Below are 18877 nucleotides of genomic sequence, written 5' to 3'. Positions count from 1 at the left end.
GATTCTTAATGGCCACACACACTGTTTGAGTGTCTGTTGGTATTTAGTGAGTGGGCAGTTGACCAAACTCTGTCTCTGCCTTTTCTGCAGCCCTCAGATGTTAACATTTCCCCATGATCTATGTAGGACAATAAGAGGCACATCTGAGGAGAATAAATCCCCATGAACATTTCACTTACGGCAATAACATCCGCCTCAATTTATTATTCTACTCACTTCATTGAACAATTAACCAATCTGACACAAAGGGCTAATGAACGTACTTAACTCTCTCTCTGTCTGTCTCTGTGTTTGTGTCTGTAATTGGTTATCATGTTCTCTTTTTCTTTTTGTCTCTAATGATCGGCTGTATAAATTGAGCCTGTCACCTCCCGACGCACACACATATCCACACACGCACACACGCACGTACAGGCTTCTCTCCTGAGTCTTGAGCCCCCACAACAACATTACTGCAGATATGATCACCCTGCTCGGAGCGGTCGACCAGCTCAGCTCCCAGGAAACCACGCTGAGCAGATAAATAAAATGCAGGTCCAGACACTATCTGCTGCCCTCACAGTTTAGAAATATTCAGCAGCCACGTGTATCTGTATGTTCCCTGCAAATAAAGCAGCAGCTGGACAGCTAAACAAATAATGCAGTCTGTGGGGGCAAATGCAGTCTCACTCAGGCCAGGTTGCTGCCTTTGTGGGCTTCCTGTCACAGGATAAGGTCCTGGGCTAGCTCAACTTGCCTGGTTTCCCTCAGGCGAAAATCTCCTTTCCTCAGCTCATTGCCTCCACAAAGAGGACTGCAGAAGGATTCTGATGGTTCCTGATAGGATAGCTAACTACAATAGAGCCGCAGCGAGGGAAGACATCAGTCACTGAAGGAATTGAAAAGAAGCACTGTTCGACAAGTGAGATTTCTTCTTTCATTTTTAAGAGTGGCATGCATATTTTAATTGTGCTGCAACTTAATTGTTTTATTTACCACCCAATCCCTGCAAACGGCAGCTAAACACTATGCTGTAGTATGCAAATGTGGATAAGAGAGGGAGCATTGGGCTGCATGCTTAGCAGTGTCTTTGAATGATTACTGTCTGGTATTAGGCAAATGCTCTATGCTTATGGAAGCACGATAAGGGATTATGTCGCCTCAAGTAACACCATGTCACCAAAAAGCAAGACAAAGAGCAATTCCAGTGACGATTTCTGGCTAATAATGTCCCCTTCAACCTCCCGTCCCCTCCTGCTGAGCGCCAGTTTGCCGGCAATGCAGAGAGGAGAATTGCACATGAACCAAAATGCACCCCACACTTGTTGGACAGCCATTCCACTATTTGCCATCAACCAGCGGGCCACTTTAATTATCCACCTCCTCCATCCATCCCCCTGCCTCTAAAAGTGTAAATACCTCTTGTGTAATTTACTCTGAAGCTCCCATTCACTAATTACCCCCGCTAATCCTCCCCCACCTTGCCGAAACCAACTCCTGCTCCAGGTCTCCCCCCGCTACACTATGGATTCCCTGTCGGCTTGCTATGGGGAGATCGAACTCTAATTAAGATTGTTAATGAAGATTTAATTTTCCACTTCAAATGAGCCAGTGAACTCTAAGAGCGTCCCGAGCGAAACGCATGAGCGAGAGAGCGCAAGAAGAAAGAAGGGAGGACGTCAAGAGGAGGTGAGGAAGAGGAATGGGCCTGTGTGAAAACTGCAGGGACAGGTGGTGTTAAAAGTTACTTAGGGGGTTGTTCGGCGTTTAACTACGGGGCAGGAAGTTGCACTCGCCTCAAGTTCCAGGGCTGTTGAAATTCACCTCGTTCCCCAATATGTTCCTTGTGTTTGGAAGCTGCCTTTAAAGCCTATACGTACTTGAAATGCAAAGATGCACTGGCACAAGTTCAGACACGCACTGTATACACACAAACATGCGCACGCACACACGCACACACACACACACACACACACACACACACACACACACACACACACACACACACACTCTGTGCTGAATAGCCAGAGGGATTCTGTGTGTCAGTAAGGTTCAAACAGAATGAGGAATCTCCATGTACTTGAATTCACACACACACACACACACACACACACACACACACACACACACACACACACACACACACACACACACACACACACACACATGCATACTCACACACCAACTCATAAGTCCTGTGATGCAATCCTGCAGCACATTGAGTGTGTATGTAGCTCTCCAGTTCAGTGTATAGTCATTCCCATGCGCACGGCTTTAACAGAGCCCGTTTTATCTCCAGCGCTGCCATTATACTATGATCAATTATGCATGCTGTAATTATTGACAGCACATCTCACCTAGAATGCTGCATTGCGGTGTTGATGCTTGAGGCACACTGATAAACGTACATATAGGAGTTGTAAATCGATAAGAATGTTATGTTAGTTACAAGTCGGTGTGTTTTATCAGCTTGGTGGCGGAGGGCGGGCGTGGTGGGGGGGGGGGGGGGGGGGGGGGTTAAAGCAAGTCAAGGCTCTTTTGCCTCCAACTGACTTCACATCGTCTTTAGATCCAGGATGTTGCCTCCGTAAGGGGCAAGTCAGCCCCATGAATCTCAAAATTAAGGGAATGCATACACACACACATACAAGAGACAGAGAGGGCTTTTTCTTCAGCAGTCTGCAGAATCAGCTCTAACCCAATCACAAATACACTTTTATGTAATGCAACAGACTTGCATATTAACTGCTAATATGGTTCTCTCTATCCCGTCCCTCTCCCTCTGTTTCTCTCTCCCTCTCCTGACTTGAGGCGGGTATTATCATTGTAATCAAGCAGAGACCCAGCTAACACGATCATTCTCTAAGCCATCATGTAGAAATAATCCCCTCCTTCATATTTGATTATTGTAATAAATCTTTTTAACCAGCTATTCAGTCACACAGCAATGGCGCACATCTCTCCGATCCATCATTCAGCCACGACAAAGGCTGCAGAATGCAGGAGAGCTGCAGGGGTCGGTAAAGGGGTCTTGTATTATTTGGTCGCAGCTGTCAGGTCTGCTCTATTTGCTGCTGCTCTGGAGTTCAAAATGTCCTTTTTTCCTTTTTTTATTTTTTTTTCTTTGCCGCGGAACAAACAGAGAGCTCTCCCCCTCCATCTAAAAGCGTGATTGCTCTGCAGAACTCTACGTCTGTCCTCTATTACTGACCTCACATCCCCCCATCGGGCTGGATCAGACCAGACAAGGTGTTCCTTCATCCTGCAGTCAGACACACACACGCACACACACACACACACACACACACACACACACACACACACACACACACACACACACACACACACACACACACACACACACACACACACACACACACACACACAGTCTGTGGTTTGGAAATTTCAAGGGGCCAATTTGACATGGCACACCCACCTACTCACAACAAGACACATGCTCACAAGGTGTGCACACATTTGTATGCACCGCACAGCACATCTCTCAGTTGCTCTCTCCCTCTGTCTCTTCCTCTTCCAGACGCACGCACACACATTCATAGAGACACACACACAAATAGAAAGCACACGCAAGCAGCAGAAGTCTGATTATCCAGAAATTCGGGAGACTGGAGAAAGGAGCACGGAGCAGGTCTGACTCATCTCTTTGAAATAGTTCCTTTTTTATTCAAATTTACAAAAAGAAAAAGTACAACAGAAATAAATACACTTTGTTCAGCACGCAATTGTGGAATTGTATCAACATCGTGCAGGAGCAATGAAGTCACTGGGGGGCACAGAACCGATGGAGGTACACCTGTTTGGGGTCAAGAGGACTCTTGAGGCCATAGCTCGTGACCTTCAAACTACACCCTGAAGCTACATATCAATGGATCTAGATGCTAAGATACCTGCTCTTATCCTTTGAATGTGACTTCTCCATCCTCAGCATACAGGCCTATGGTTTCTTATTTGACAGAGCACTGGACAAATGACCTGACAGGACCACTTTCGGCTGTCACTGTGGGTTGTTGCATGAAAGCTAGCTTAAAGAGTGAAAAAGAGCTGTGGAGTGCTGCCGAGACTGCAGGCTTTTATTCTATTTAAAACAACTGATTCATCTAATCACGCTTTTGATTGAACCAATTTGCCGGGCTCAGGAGGTGGGATAATCAGCTCCGTCAAGTGGTTTAGTCGGCGCAGCACTCCAGAACTGTGAAATAAGACAAATCAGGAGAATCATCACTTTGATTTTGACCAATCAGCCAGAGCAGAACTTTGAATTAGACCAATCAGCAGAGACGAAACACCTGGAGCCAATCAAGACTGTGGAATACACCATATAATTAGAATGGCAAGAAAGGTCACTTATTGGGATACCACGCTAATTGCTTTTGCAATGGCTGCCCCAGAATTGGCAATACTGGTACGAACATGAGGACATTTTTTTTGTGTGTTAAGAGACAGAGAGATTCAGAAAGTTGGCACATTCCACACAAACACTAAGGAAAACATTGCACAGATGATGCATCTGCAAATCAACACGTTAGTGCTCTTAACAACACTTATTCTCAGAACAAAATGCTTCCAAGTTCTTTGTCCTTTTAGGTGTAGCAGTGAAATTATCATCAATTTGTCCATTCTAGATGGTTTGAGATTTGACTCCAATAAAAAGAGGTTTAAGGGATAATTCTGGTTTCTTACAGCTTTGGGTCTGGTTTTTGTATTTTTTGATTTCTATCAGTTATGATAACTTTGTATACATCTAATTGCTGAGAACAGGGAATATGCCAATATTGCTACAACAACGTCAGACAAGTCAAGAAAGAAGAGAGGTCAGGTAAATCAGATAAAGTGGAAGTAAAGCAAGAGGGAACCCACCCTAAGACTCAATTTATACTTTCAAGTGTCTTGTATCCAGATTAAATCCATATTGTTTTCCCATGCTTGAGGTCGGCCCTATCAGGCCAAAGGGTGGTGGTGATGCACCTGAAGCTGCAGAGGAAGCTGCTGAAGATCATCTGCACATGAACAGCTTAGCTAGCTAGCTAACAACTGTCTACAGACTAACACAAGCTCATGGACGTATTTAAGCACCACAAGTAAGAAAAGTTCCATCATGTTCATGGGGTCTCTTTCACGCTGCTCCCTCCCCCCAACACAGAGCAATGTTCTCTCACCCACACAGATCATTCAGAGTTTGAACTGATCAGAGATCAGATAAACACACTTCTGTGTGACAGAGAGAACAGCAGCAAGTATCAGTTTAATATCAGTCTCAGAGGACAGACACTGCAGACTGCTTGCTGAGTAAAAATTACCAATGCATCTTGAGGCGGATGCAATTAGCAAATACCTTTTCACCATCTGGGTAGAAAGTGGCACACTCTGATTTCAGTCTGCATTTTCACTTGCCTTTTTAGCTATCTGAAACACCCAAGACACATGAAATGACTTGTACATGGAGTCATGTTTGACCTAGGAACACTGTGTGCATGCACAACTACAGCAAGCACAGCAGATCAAATTTAAACCAGGAAGTCAGTCCATAAACTGTCTCTGCTGGCCTCTGTTTTCTCTTTCAAATAAGTCTGGCTAACCTTAGGATTTTTTTTCAGAAGTAAGTCTGTGTTCCTTGCCCCGCTGGACTTCCTTAAAATAATGTTTAGTAGTCCCATATCTAAGCAATTAACTTGCAGAGTGGAGTGTTATTATAACTGATAGAAATAATGGCAAAAACTCTGAAAAATTAGAGCAAGGTTGGAACAAACCAGAACTATCCTTTAAGGTTGGCACTCAGTATATTGCTATGAAGTGTCACTTTGGATTACACTGACAGGTACACGGCTGATGAAAGCTTTAGGTAGCTTTAAGATGCTGAGGTATTGCTGATCAACCAGATTTAATTATAACTCAGATTCCCCTCGAGGTTCTGCGTCCCCCGCTCCTCTCCAGTTATTGTGCAGTATTTGTACATTGGTCCTGATACCATCCAGTCTGCACAGTGGCACTGTATGGACGAGTCTGTGGCTCAGGTAAAGGGTACAAAGGTGTATATGGGTTTCACTTCAGTCGGCACGAAGCCTGACTTCCTGATCAGTTAAGTAAGTGTTGACAGAAGCGGACCTTGACAACAAGATTATGGTGGACCAAACTGGTGGACACTAGCAAAGCTGGCAGCTTGACTTATGTGGGTGGCTTTACAGTGAACCAGTGATAAAAGGTGACATTTCTGCGATGGCACACCAAAGACGTCCACGTTCAGGTTAGAGTGTGTGGCAAAATCCCCTCTGGACAAAGAATTCAGCTTTTTAGGAAAGTCAACAGATTTGTGTGTTGGGTTATTATTCAAAATTAGAAAATTTGCTGGACTTAAGATACAGATTTGCATTGCCTGAAAAGCATGAAAAATGAAGTTTGATATCCTCATATTAAAAATCTTAATTGTACAGTTTTTTTTTATATTTCTAGAGATAAGTAATTATCTATAAAACTGTGTTTCATACCTCTCAGGCAGTACAACACTAATATCAGAGATGTCCTATATTACAGATTCCATTAAAGTGTATTATTCTACTTCTGCAGAGTAATAACACAGATCTGAGGGGAAAATGTTCTTTTTTGTTGTTGTTGTTGTTGTTGTTGTTGTTGTATGGCTACTGGGGAATTTCTCCTCACTCCATTGGATTTTCATCAAATTGGTTGCTCGCTGGGACAGGAAGTTCTGAGGCTTTCTGTAACTAATATGTTGCGCAACAAACTTCAGCCAGAGGCCACATGTATAATTGGATCCTTGGCTTGTCCATCTCAGACGAGACCTACCACAAGACAAACCCAAACCTGTTCATTTACTACACAGATGTTGAATACATGGTGTTATTTTCAGTCCAGGAAGCTGTTTAATCCAGCTCAGTTAATCCATTTCTAGTCTACAGTACATACAGATAGTCCCAACAGTGCTCCATTTGGACATGTAAATCCTGTTTTAGATTTTTTTTTTTGTACTCATTTTTCATTTTATATACTCTCTTTCAGCAATAATATTCAGTGGTATTTACATTTGAAATGCTTTTACATACAGTCAAACATTGTATCTTTTTCTTTAATTGACATCTTATAAAACAAATGTAATCTTCGACATTATTCATGATCTATTATTGAACATCACACAGTATAAAAGTGCATTCCAGCTGAAAACTTCAGCTCATTTGCATCCTGACCTTTCACGAGAACAAAAAGCCTGCCGTTGGAGTCTCTGTGGTGTCGTTCCCCTATAATTTCAGTACAGATCTTTAGAAGTTTTCATTTGGGCAGCTCGGGTGTTCAAAGTGGATTTGATTGCCTTTGTAGGTTTTTTTGTTGTTGTTTTCCAAAAATCATGCATACTTCGTTCTCAAGACGTGTCAAGTGAGACTAAAGGGGGGATATGCATAAAAAATAGGAGATTTCTTCCATAAAAACATTTAAGAGATCAATAATTGAGTCCTCATTACTCCATGTTGCAGATAGAATACTGGGTGGATTTGCTTTTATAATTTACTGTAGTACAATCAAAGCCTTGTGGTGTTCAACAGTTCTTTTGTGTCTAAGTGAGTGTTTGTGTGTGAATCTTTGTAAACATACCAACACATCAACTACAAAAAGCTGGGGGGACGAGAGAGGTGGGGGTGGGTGGGAGATCACCCCCCTAAATCATTTAAATTTTTCACAATGTCTGTTATCCTTGTGGGCTGAGAGGAGGGAGAATCTTTTGCAGGATTTAAATGATTCATCATTTTCATTTGGAATGAAGTAGTGAGCTGAATAATTCACTTTTCTGCCACTGCAGATGGAATAAAAAAGTAACAGATTCTGTACAATCGTCTCACTTCCCCCGACCATTTCTCTCTATACATCCATCTCCATGTCCCATTCACTTTGTATTCAAATATATATGTCATCCCCTGTGTGTTAGCCTAGTTTCTAAACTTGCTTGTTATATGTTTAGTCTTGCACATTGTCCCGAAAACTGATGTTGCAGCTTACGTATCATCAGTCAAAAATCTCATCTTTAAATTGTCTCTGGGTGTCATGGTTTCTCCCAGCCACTGCTGCTCCGTCCTCGTGGTGTACGCGCACATATACACTCACCAGTGTGTAAATGTACTTTCGCTCACACATCCGTATTCCCTTGTGGACTTTCCTCCCACACAAACACGCATGCAGACACAAAGAGCAGGCTAACACACGCGGCGAGAAACGTCTTCCTTCTTGCTTCCTGCCGCTGTTTCTCATTCCATACGTGAGAGCTGGATTAAATCGAGTCTTGGATGTTTGGGTTGTTTTTCTTTGTCCAAAGCGTTTAACAAATTGTTGCTGCCCCGAGCAGAAGCAGCCTCTGCATTGTCTCAGTATCTGTGCTCAACCATATCAACGTTTCAACACTTATTGCTTTAAATTACATCAATCACTCCCTCCCCTGCCCTCGCATTCTCCATCCTCCCTAGGCTCATTTTTCTCTGTCTCTTTTTATTACTTTGCCTCTTCATCTTTCTCTCCTTTAACTTCTCCTCACATTATTCTAGCTCCGGTTGCCTTTTCATCATCCTCCTTTTCCCTCCTTTCCTCTGTTACCCCCTTTGCCCCTGTTCATTTTGTTTTTATCCGTCCTCAGTCTTTCCTCTCTTCTCCAGCCTGCTCTCCTCCTTCTTTTTTCTCTTTCCTCTCTGGCTCTTCTTTCTTCTCCTTCTCTTTTTTGGCACCCTCTTCAACTTTCTCCTTGTCCTCCCTCTCTTTCTCCCTATCTTTGAAGAGTTGAGCTAATTTCTGGAACTGGAGCCCCCACTCTTCCAGTCCTGCGCCCCACTCCTCCTTCTCTGCATCCTTCTCTCCCTCGCTCTCCAGTGAGCTGAGGGATCCAGCCCGGGACCCTGTGCCCTCCAGGCCGTACACCTGCACAGAGTCGTACGGTGGCTGTGATGGGTCAAAAGTGACCTGGGCAAGACGCAGGCGTAGGAACTCACCCACCCTCAGAGCCAAGGAGGGACCCCCGGGCCCTGGTGCTCCTCTTGCAGCCTCCATTCCTGGAACCCAGCCAGCCCCAAAGCCCATCACCCCACCATACGCTGCCCGAGGCTGCCCTGGGAAGGGAAAAAGCTGGGGAGTTATATCCCTCCTGCCCAAAACATAACCCCCCAGACCCACCCGATCACGCCAGTCTCCAATAAAGCCAGCTGCGTCTGGATAGACAGATGATATCCCTCCACCCTCCCTGTCTGGCCTTGCCACCGTAAAGTTGCTCCCCATCTCCAGTCCTCCTCTCCCCAAGCTGCCAGGGTAGTCCCTCTGTCCAGATGCCTCCCCCTGCAGGACAGTGGCGTAGTTACCACTGGCAGGTTGCTGTTGTCCATCTGCAGAGGTGCCCCCACTTCCATTTCCACCTCCACTTCCTCCTCCTCCTCCACCGCCTCCACTTCCACTGGAGTCAGATTCAGCCTGGCCAGAGCTTGTGCGCTTCGGGGACAAGCCGGCGCGAGACGCCCTGCGTCCTGCCATGGGGAGGGTAGCCGAATCGCACACCCAGCCTCCTGCGCCGTGACTCTGGCCCATCATGGAGCCGGATCGGGTCATGACAAGGTTATGCTCCCTGGGTAATGTCTCCGACTGCACCTGGAGGGAGCGTAGGTGAGCACGAGTGGTTTCAGTTCGGGGCTGGGGTAGGGTGTGGCACTGTTAGGTTTGGTTACAGTAACACAAAATGGGATGAAGGATCATTTGAAAAGAGGCACAATAAAAGCAGAAAGATGGGGGTGAGTGATGAAACGGTTCCCAAAATGGAGGAAAAGCAGGAGATGGCGGGTGATAATAAAAAAGCGATTGAGACAAAGGAGAGACAGAGCAGAACAGAGTGGAAGAAAAGCAGAGTTGGAAGAAGCCATAGATATTAATTGAACACTAAAATGAGCTAACACTGCACTGTGAGAGGGAGATGGAAATGGAAGTGATGGAGAGATAAAATATTTGAAAATTAAATAAAGGAAGGGCCAGAGAGCTTTGCAATGGCCTAATAAATAAAACAAAACATAGAAAAGATAATGAACAGCAGGATATAAATGTTCTGATATTTCTGAAACATTATCCTCTCCCAGCATTGTCCTGGACATTTCTGCGACTGTACATAGATTAAAAACATTAGACTGTTGCAATCGCTGCAATAACACCATACATGAGGTTGAAAGCAACCTTAATAATTATTTTATATTTGCTTAATTACTTTTTTACTCACCCGTTTGCTTATTTAATTGAATAATTAAGTAATTCATTCATCTTTAATGCTTTCTTTGATGCAACCATTTATCAATACTCAAGTCATTTATTAAATTTTCATTCATTATTCAATGCAACATCAATCACTTTCTGCTTCCTGAATCACCCATTCACCCATGGATTAAACTGTGTTGCAGTACAGAATCCATACATGTGCTAGTTTCACACCAAGTATGCATCATTTGCACAATGTAGATTGAAGGATGTCATCACCTAAATCATGACAGCACAAAACAGCTACCTCGGATGCTAAGGACAACATTGTTATAAGAACAATAAAAGCAGGCTCAGTGTAAGTCTTACCCAGTCCACATCTTGACTGTGGTTCATTTTGTCCTCACCGCTCCCCTCTGTACAGTTGCTTGCAGTTCCTGTCCCCCCCCCTTTCTCCTGGCTGTCACTGGTCCTTGGCGTTCCTCCGTCAGATGTGCTTACCCCACTTTGGGGTGCCGTCCCGTCGCGGCTCCCGGTGCGACTCCCCGTTCGACTTCCTGTGCTCAGGTCTGTTGGAGCTATGTACACTGCCCCAGACTCCATCGGCCCTACCATGGCGCCTTGGTTCTGGATTACCAGAGAGTGGTCTGGCTGGCCTCCAGGGAAGCGGTATCCTATCTCTGCCAGGCCTGGTTCAAATGCTCCCCCTGGTGTGCGGCGTAGAACAGGTAATGTGTGGCTGCTGTAACAGAGGCGGCCATAGAGAGGTCCTCCTTGTCCTGTGTAGCTGTGATCCACACCTGGGTTCTGAGCCCAGCTGTAGGTGCGAGCTTTGTCCTGGCCACGATGGGCATAACGTCTGTAAGACAAAAGGTTAAATCTAAGATTTGTAGTCTCCAAGCCCAGACCAAGATATCTCTGATGACTTCATTGGGGTTACTTTCAGACTCAAGAAAGCTCCTTCCAGAGCCACAGAAGACTGCTTCTGCTCGCCATGACAAGCAAACAGAAATTCATATGTAAATTTGGTGGAAAGTTTGTCAGACCATACCAGTGCAAACAGAACCACAAACAACAGCTTCAAAGTTACCATAAAGTTTATCTCTCCACTCCTCTGTGACACAGTGTCAACAAAAATGAAACATTAGCAACTTCACAAAGGTAGTATTTATTGCAGGGATATTGCAATGGGTTGCATTAGATTTAGAGGGTTTTTCATGTTGCTGTGTCCACCTCCATAACGTGCAAGAAGCAATTTTCGATAAACTAAAAGCAGCCTTTGTACTTGTTTATGGCCTCCCCATATGGCCTGCATGAATTCATCTGAGCTAATTATTAGTCCAAAGGCAATAATAGTGTTTCGCAGAAACATCAAAGTCAGTGCAAACAGCTCTCTGATGCAGCGGAACATAAACAAGCTTTAACAAAATGACCACAACAAAGTGGTCTCCAGGGACTGCAAGGCTTGATAGCCTATTGGTCAGCATTTTGATCGGTGACTTTTTGGGACCTGGGAGGTTGTTTAAAATGATCCGTTAAGTGCTGGACTGAGATAAAGCTTGTACTCTAGAGGAGCAAATTTGTGAACTTTTTTGACTTCCTCTCAGCGTGTCATAAGAGGCCAGTCATGAGTTATATAATATGTATGACCACACCTGAACAAACTCTCCCACACACTCCCCCTGATACTTACACATTCCTGCTGTCCAGTGTGCGGTAGCCACGTGAGCGTGAGCTGTGCGGGGCGCTCTGGAGTGCAGCAATATCAAAGGCGGCAGTGTCGGCTTCGCCGCCGCCCTCGTCATCATAGGTTATGATGTTCTCACGTACGTCGTCCTCCTCCAGCGGTGACAGGGAGTCACGCTTCTGTCGCCGCAATGACAATGACAGGGCGCTCACGGCTGCAGAGGGGAGGTGGCAGGAATAAAGGATATTGAGGCATTGGAGATAAATTGGAAAAAGAATGATGAACAAGGGGGAAGGGGGCAGAAGTCACAGGGGAAATAAAGGGAAGGCAGAGGGGTGAGCGAGGGAGTGAATTTCAGGTAGACAAAGAGGTGAGACACACAGAGACAAAACAAATAGAGAGGAAGCCTTGGGTTAGGGGACTGGTATATCATATCAGCAGGTTGCATGCCTCCACTGTGTAATTGACTTTGAGCTCCAGCCAGGCAAATGGACGCCTTACTCTCCCATGACTTCATGACTCTTGTTCCATATTCCCAAAACAGAGAGCTATATTTGACTCCGGGCTGCGGGCGAAGAACCAAGCCATGGTGGCTCTGCAACAGCTGTCCAACAACGCTACCTGTGATAAAATCCAGCCGCAAAAATGGATTTTGTCTGTTCTAGTCATGCATGATTTCACAAAAACTTTTTTCAAACTCAGTAAAAGAAATATTATCCTTGCACAGTTAACATAGGGAATATCTGTCTATGAAAGGGCCTGTGGAAAACCTACCCAAACATGATTTGCATGAATTACTCTTTAAAAAGGCTCTTGATCCAAAGGGGACCCTGAGGACAGTCAAAACAGATGAAATGACCTGAGGATCAGTGATCAACTGATGTTTCAGTTTCAACATACCCCAAACAAAAGCGGCTTCTCATTACGAGGGAAAGTTAAAGTCAATGCCAAAAGTTCATGAGTTGGTTTGAAGCTCAGTCTCCACCTGGCTACTTGATGTTTCCATCTGAATCATTTTAAAAGAAGAACCCTGTAAGAATGTCACTCTCATTACTCTGTGATGAACTTGCATCTTAGTATATCACCCACTTCCCACTGGGTGGATGTTCTAGCTCTTCTAAATAACTCTGCAACATCACAATTAAAGCAATTAACTAATGACATGCCTCTTGCTTTTGGAAGGAACGCCAGGTTATGACTGTAAGTTGGCTAGCCAGGCACATGTTTGTGCATATGTTGCTCCTGGGATTGGTTCTGTAAAGGCCATGCAGAGTGTGAAGAAATACAAACCTTGACAGGCGTGCTGTGCCTAGTTACAGTTGCTGAGCTACGATTGGACAGTCACTGTTGGGGAGTGGGCAAGCAGTTAATTATTCCATTTGAAAGAACTACTTCTGTGTGCATACTGTGCACACATATGTGTTTGGGTCTATGGATGTACCAAAGGTGTTTAAGCTGCCACAGTAAGTAAATCTACAGCTTTAATATTGTTGGAGGTTGCATTATTAGATTTCCATAGAGCTAATCTAATCTTCCCTGAAAGGAGAGGGAAAACTCTAATCTTTCATAACAATATGAGGGATCACCCTGAAGCCATGACAAGCTTGCCTTCTCTCTTAGGAAGAGCCTCTATCCACACAAGGCTTGTCTGAAGACTGGCTACCAAATGGCTTGATACCCACCTTATGTATGCCAAGCCGCTTTTTAATAACCAGATGGGACCCTGATGGAGTTGTTGTCGAAGCTTCTGAAAGAACATTTGGCATTTGGTAGAGGGCCTAGTTATACTGTTTGGGATTAGCAAGGACCTCTTATAGACAAGAAAAGCTAAATTACACTGCAACTAAACTCTATGTCAAAGCTACAACCTTGAGGGGAATGCTATAAGGCTGTGTGTATTTCTGGGGATAGTTTATGCCCTTGTCACTTAGAGAACTAAATTCTAAACTCCACCAAAAGCAACTCTGCATGATCACCTTCACGCCATGTTGAATTTCTGTCTTGATTGAACTGGTCTCTCTCAGAATGATAATGCCCCTATCAACAAGGCATGAGTAGTGATCCAGCAGACTGAATAGAAATGACAATGATGCTGGCCACAAGCCAAAGCCTTCTCAGCACCTAGACATTATCCAATTGAGCATTTAAGTTTCTGCAAAGGTGGCAGTGGCATTTTATTATGCCGCTATCAAAAACCAGAGAGCCCGGATAATCACTCAGAATTGTTATTTTAGCAGTGATTAGCGCTGACCTTGCCAGAGGAGATAACTGGACCAAAATTGCGAGGAAAAGTAAACCCTGTTATTGAGCAGCTGTGACTAAGAGAAATATTTACGCTGCTGCTTCCATTATTTTCATATGCAGATTAAGCATCCAGGGATGTAGTGGAGGGTAAATAGCCTTAAACACTGTTTATTCATGTTTTCATTTGTAGATTAGCATTAAACTCCTTTACAGGCAGCAATTCTTAATGATGTAAATAATACTATATGCTGCCCTGCGATCGACTGGCGACTGGTCCAGGGTGTACCCCACCTCTCGCCCGTTGACGGGTGGGATAGGCTCCAGCCCCCCTGCAACCCCGAAAAGGATAGTCGGGTATAGGAAATGAATGAATGAATGAATGAATGAATGAATGAATGAATGAATGAATGAATACTATATGCTGCAGTAACACGATGGTTCCTATTGTCTCATTGCTATTGTGTCATGGTGAAATCTCTAAGTATTTACCCAGAAGTGTAGCGACACAAGCCAGGATAGCCAGCAGGGCGGCGGTACTGAGCCCAGGGGAAGGCAACGTGGACTGCTGAGGGAGACACACTGCCTCTCTCTCCCAGTCCCACTCGCCCTCAGTCTGTTTGTCCTTCTCTTTCTCCCCGGCCCGTGCTCCTCCTCTCAGGCAGGGACAAATGGACACAGTGACCGTGCCAGTGCTGGTGAGGCCTGATGTCCCGTCCCTCAGGACCAGCGGCACATACAGCGTCAGGGTGGAGGATGCGGAGCGGGACAGCGGCTGGAGCTGGGACAGCAGCACCAGACTGGCTGTGGGGCCTGGACAAAGACAGACAGAGAGGTAGATAGAATGCATCCATTGTTAACTGAATGGTGTAACTCTTATTTATTTATTGTGCTGAATGGCTGTAAGATGTTATAATTGAGAAATTATCCTCAAGCGTCACTGTGCTCATGTTTGCAAATTTTCCGATCTAATGGTGATTAATTTATGCCACAAATGAATGAGGAGGGAAAAGATCTAACTTTGGTAAATCCATCTTCCCCTATGGTTATTAATATTTCTTTTCATGCTTCCTTTAATTTGAGAACTTCTTCTACCATGTCATGTCTCACATCAGTGTAACAAAGGTACTAATTTGTGCAAACAGGATGGATCTATTGTAGTGTGACTTAGTTTAAGTATCCCCCACTCTTTTGCAGCCACACTTCATGATTAATGTCTCCCAATGGGCTACAAAACTTTAAGTCTACAGTACTTTCACATTTGAAACTAATGCCATTACATCCATCTGCTTGCAGGACTGTTCAATCTTCTCATACCTGTTGGCTCACACCTGTCCTGACTGACAGTGCCAATACAGTCTGTGCAGAACAGAGCCTGTACATCTGTAATCAATGAAAATCATCAGAAGTCCACATATCTTTCAATAAGTTTCAATAACGAGAGGCTCATGGGAAACCATTTAGGACAGAGAGCAGCAGCCACAGCGCTAAGCGAGCTAATGGCTTCAATTGGTCTGACTCCTCTTACTTTTGGGCAAAAGAGCTGTGAAGTGTCTGTGTGGGAGTTATTTTTAGATTTCTTCACAATGAAATGCAAAAGGCTACAAAAAATAAGGCCACAGATGAGGAGGCACTTAAACATAGTGCGGAAAATATTTAATCAGCATGAGAGCCACTGCAAAGTGTATAAACATGACTCAATTATCTTCTCTGATCCAAATCAAGATCAAATCATTGTCTTTTCTAACAAAGCAAATCATGTAGCATGCCTTTGTCAGACAAGCTGTCCATGTGAGAACATCTTTTCCTCTGTACTACGGCTGGATGACACATCAAAGACGCCTTTGATTCCACATGTCAGCGAGTTTATCCTGCTGATCCACAGTCCAACCGGGAGCAGTTTCACTCCTCATGGTTTTACCAAGTTTATGAACAATTAGCGGGCTGTATGGTGGTGCAGCAGGTAGTGCGCGTGCCTCACAGCAAGAAGGTCGCCGGTTCGATTCCCGGGTCAGACGGGGCCTTTCTGTGTGAAGTTTGCATGTTCTTCCCGTGCATGCGTGGGTTCTCTCCGGGCACTCCGGCTTCCTCCCACAGACCAAAAACATTCTCATTAGGTTGATTGGTGACTCTAAATGGCCCCTAGGTGTGAGTGTGAGTGTGAATGGTTGTGTGTTTGTGCCCTGCGATCAGCTTGCGACCGGTCCAGGGTGTACCCCGCCTCCCGCCCGCTGACAGCCGAGATAGGCTCTGGCCCCCCCGCGACCCCGAAAGGGATAAGCGGCATAGAAAATGGATGGATGGATGGATGGATGAACAATTAGCAGGCCAGTGGTGCAAACGCCAGCCAAGGAGGACTGGTGAATGGCGCCGGAAATCATACTGTTGAATATGACATTAGATATCAGGCTTAAAAGAAGACAGTTACCAAATAACAGAGGATGTGTGCACAGCCAAGAATACACATATTAAAGATATTAGAAATAGTGCAATTTGCTTCAACTTGAACTAATCTATACTTTATATTACTAATACATCAAACAACTGTGTAATCTGAAAGGAGTCACTTGTACTGCAGAACCCACAGACAATTATAAGCGAACCCTGCAGCTGCCCTTGGCTCTGTTTTGGCATATATTAGCTAACTCTTTTGGTTTTATGGCCCGCAGCTTTATTGTTTGGTTCACTGTCACCACTCTCATCAACTCATTTTTCAGTGAAGAAGCTCTGACAGACCCTTCAAGACAGACAGACAGACAGACAGACTTGGGATGTACCCCATCATCCTAAGTCTCTTAAATTGCATCAACACTGCCCTCACTTCATGTCTTAGCCAGTCCCTCTGAGGATGCATGGACAAATGTGAAGGAGGAGAGATGAAACAAGGATATATATTTTCAGAGAGATGAGATCTATCCTCTGAAGTATCACGTGAAGCCGTGTCCGTGTCTGATGCTGGCAGCCGTTGATCACAGCTGGATCAGCTGTCAGTCGGCTTTAACAGCTGCAGAGACTTTTGATGAATTTGTGTCTGCACATGTGCACTGTGCTAATACGAGTAAAGGTGCACAGTTATCAAAGCCAGAGCAGCAGTGTTTTCTCTCTGTAGCCTGTTACCTGTTTAACAAACACCTGCACATGAAATAACAACCTGCATTCTGTATTTATACTGTGCACTGTGTCCTGCTTAGAGGCACAGGCACCATATCTACTGGCAGAATATGTTTATATTATTCATTCATAAGTGATTGAGTGGAAATGATGTTAAATGATGCCAAAAGTGTTTCTTGCTGACAGTCAGACTCTCCAACTCTCTCTAGCTATGAAACTCTAATGATCTTGTCATGTATTGGATAAGTCTGATCAGCTGCACTGTCCAATCAATAACTGATATCCAATAAGGGGCCATGTCAGCCGCTTAAAGACTTCAGTGAAGGCTGCTGTCGTGTAGCCTAGCTCACAGCTCCTCAGTCTTATGCTCCTTGGAGCAGAAATAAGAGCTTTGGGATGGGCTGCAGGATGCCGAACCAGAGCGACTTCTGGTTCAGGCTTAGGATGTAGCTAAAGTCAGCAACTGCCTGCTGAACATAGTGGAGCAATTAGCAATTGGAGTTTGCATGTTCTCCCCGTGTTCACCTGGGGTATCCTCCATAAATATACCCCCACTAAAAACATGCAAGAAGATCACCACCTGACCAATGGTGACGGAAAGGAACTGTGTCCCCGGGCGCCGCTGTCGGCTGGCAGCCCACCGCTCCTGGTCTGCCGCGGAGGAAGACTTACCAGGATGGGATAAATGCAGAGAAATAATTTCAAAGAAGTATGTCGTGTGCAGTTTCCACCCCTGTAACTCTGCATGGTGTGTGAATTGTGACAATAAAGGATGTCTTTCTTTCTTTCTTCAATTCAAGCCAAACTAGACAAAATTCCCTCAAGAGGTGGTGGAGAACCAAACAAAGCAAAAAAGGAGAGAGAATAGTGGGCGGAAAGATTTCATACAAAAGCTATAGACACATTCAACATTTTGGCTTTTTAAGTGATGATTGTTTTCTGTTGTGGTGCGCTAAAGCAGTCCCCAAAAAATCAATAAATGCTAATTTAAAAAACCTAAGAGTGAATGTATCTGGAACAAATCAACTTGCTACAACTTCATTCACAACTGACATCCCAAGCTAACATGACACATGAAAGCAACTAACAACTTCTCTCACCACTGTTGGTGCAATGTTTGGACATGCATGCACCCACAGCTTCCGAGGGCAGCAATGCAAATGCACGTGAGAAGCAAACCTCATGCTAGTGCACTGATCAACAGTCCATGGCTGCATGCATCGAAACGTGCAAACAGCAACAGAAAACTGAAGACGACTGCTGCTGAGTTAATGTACGACTGTAAGGTAAATGGTAATATTCCAAAACTTCAGCTTTGCAAATGTTTCATGTTTTATTCAGCATGTTTGTTAGGCCTCAAGGATGCAAAATGTGTGCTTTGTTGTGAAACACTGACTGTTTGTTTCCACAGGTGATGCATGATTGCAAGAAAATACATTTGTGGACCAATTATTTTGTCTCTATGTAGAAATAATTGTGAATATTAACTAAGTCACAAAATTTCTGTGAATGTAATTTTAGCACAGTCCATATTTGTTTGTGTATTTTGTACTTATTTAAAGTTTTATTCATCAAAAATAATCCTCAATATCTATGATTTGATGCTGGACCTCAAATAACCAT

General features: G+C 44.4%; 1 protein-coding gene across 4 annotated transcripts in view; it reads right to left on the bottom strand.

The window, feature by feature from the left end:
• Nucleotides 1-3640: 3640 nt before the first annotated feature.
• Nucleotides 3641-18877, bottom strand: part of LOC139339494 (uncharacterized) — a 138601-nt gene continuing 123364 nt past the window's right edge. For 2 of the 4 annotated variants that reach the window (XM_070975141.1, XM_070975143.1), the window contains 4 exons: nt 14636-14956; nt 11909-12116; nt 10585-11074; nt 3641-9684 (listed from right to left, as the gene is read on the bottom strand). In XM_070975141.1, the coding sequence (XP_070831242.1) occupies nt 8626-9684; nt 10585-11074; nt 11909-12116; nt 14636-14956 (2078 nt within the window). In that variant the 3' untranslated portion in view covers nt 3641-8625. Of the gene's footprint in view, nt 9931-10584; nt 11075-11908; nt 12117-14635; nt 14957-18877 lie in introns of all 4 variants that reach the window. The other 2 variants (XM_070975144.1, XM_070975145.1) reach the window with 2 other exon arrangements.

The sequence above is a fragment of the Chaetodon trifascialis genome, chromosome 11 (genome assembly GCF_039877785.1).
Source record: "Chaetodon trifascialis isolate fChaTrf1 chromosome 11, fChaTrf1.hap1, whole genome shotgun sequence".
Classification (NCBI taxonomy): Eukaryota; Metazoa; Chordata; class Actinopteri; order Chaetodontiformes; family Chaetodontidae; genus Chaetodon; species Chaetodon trifascialis.
The sequence above is the reverse complement of the archived record's forward strand: the minus strand, read 5'-3'. Positions and strand labels throughout refer to the sequence as shown.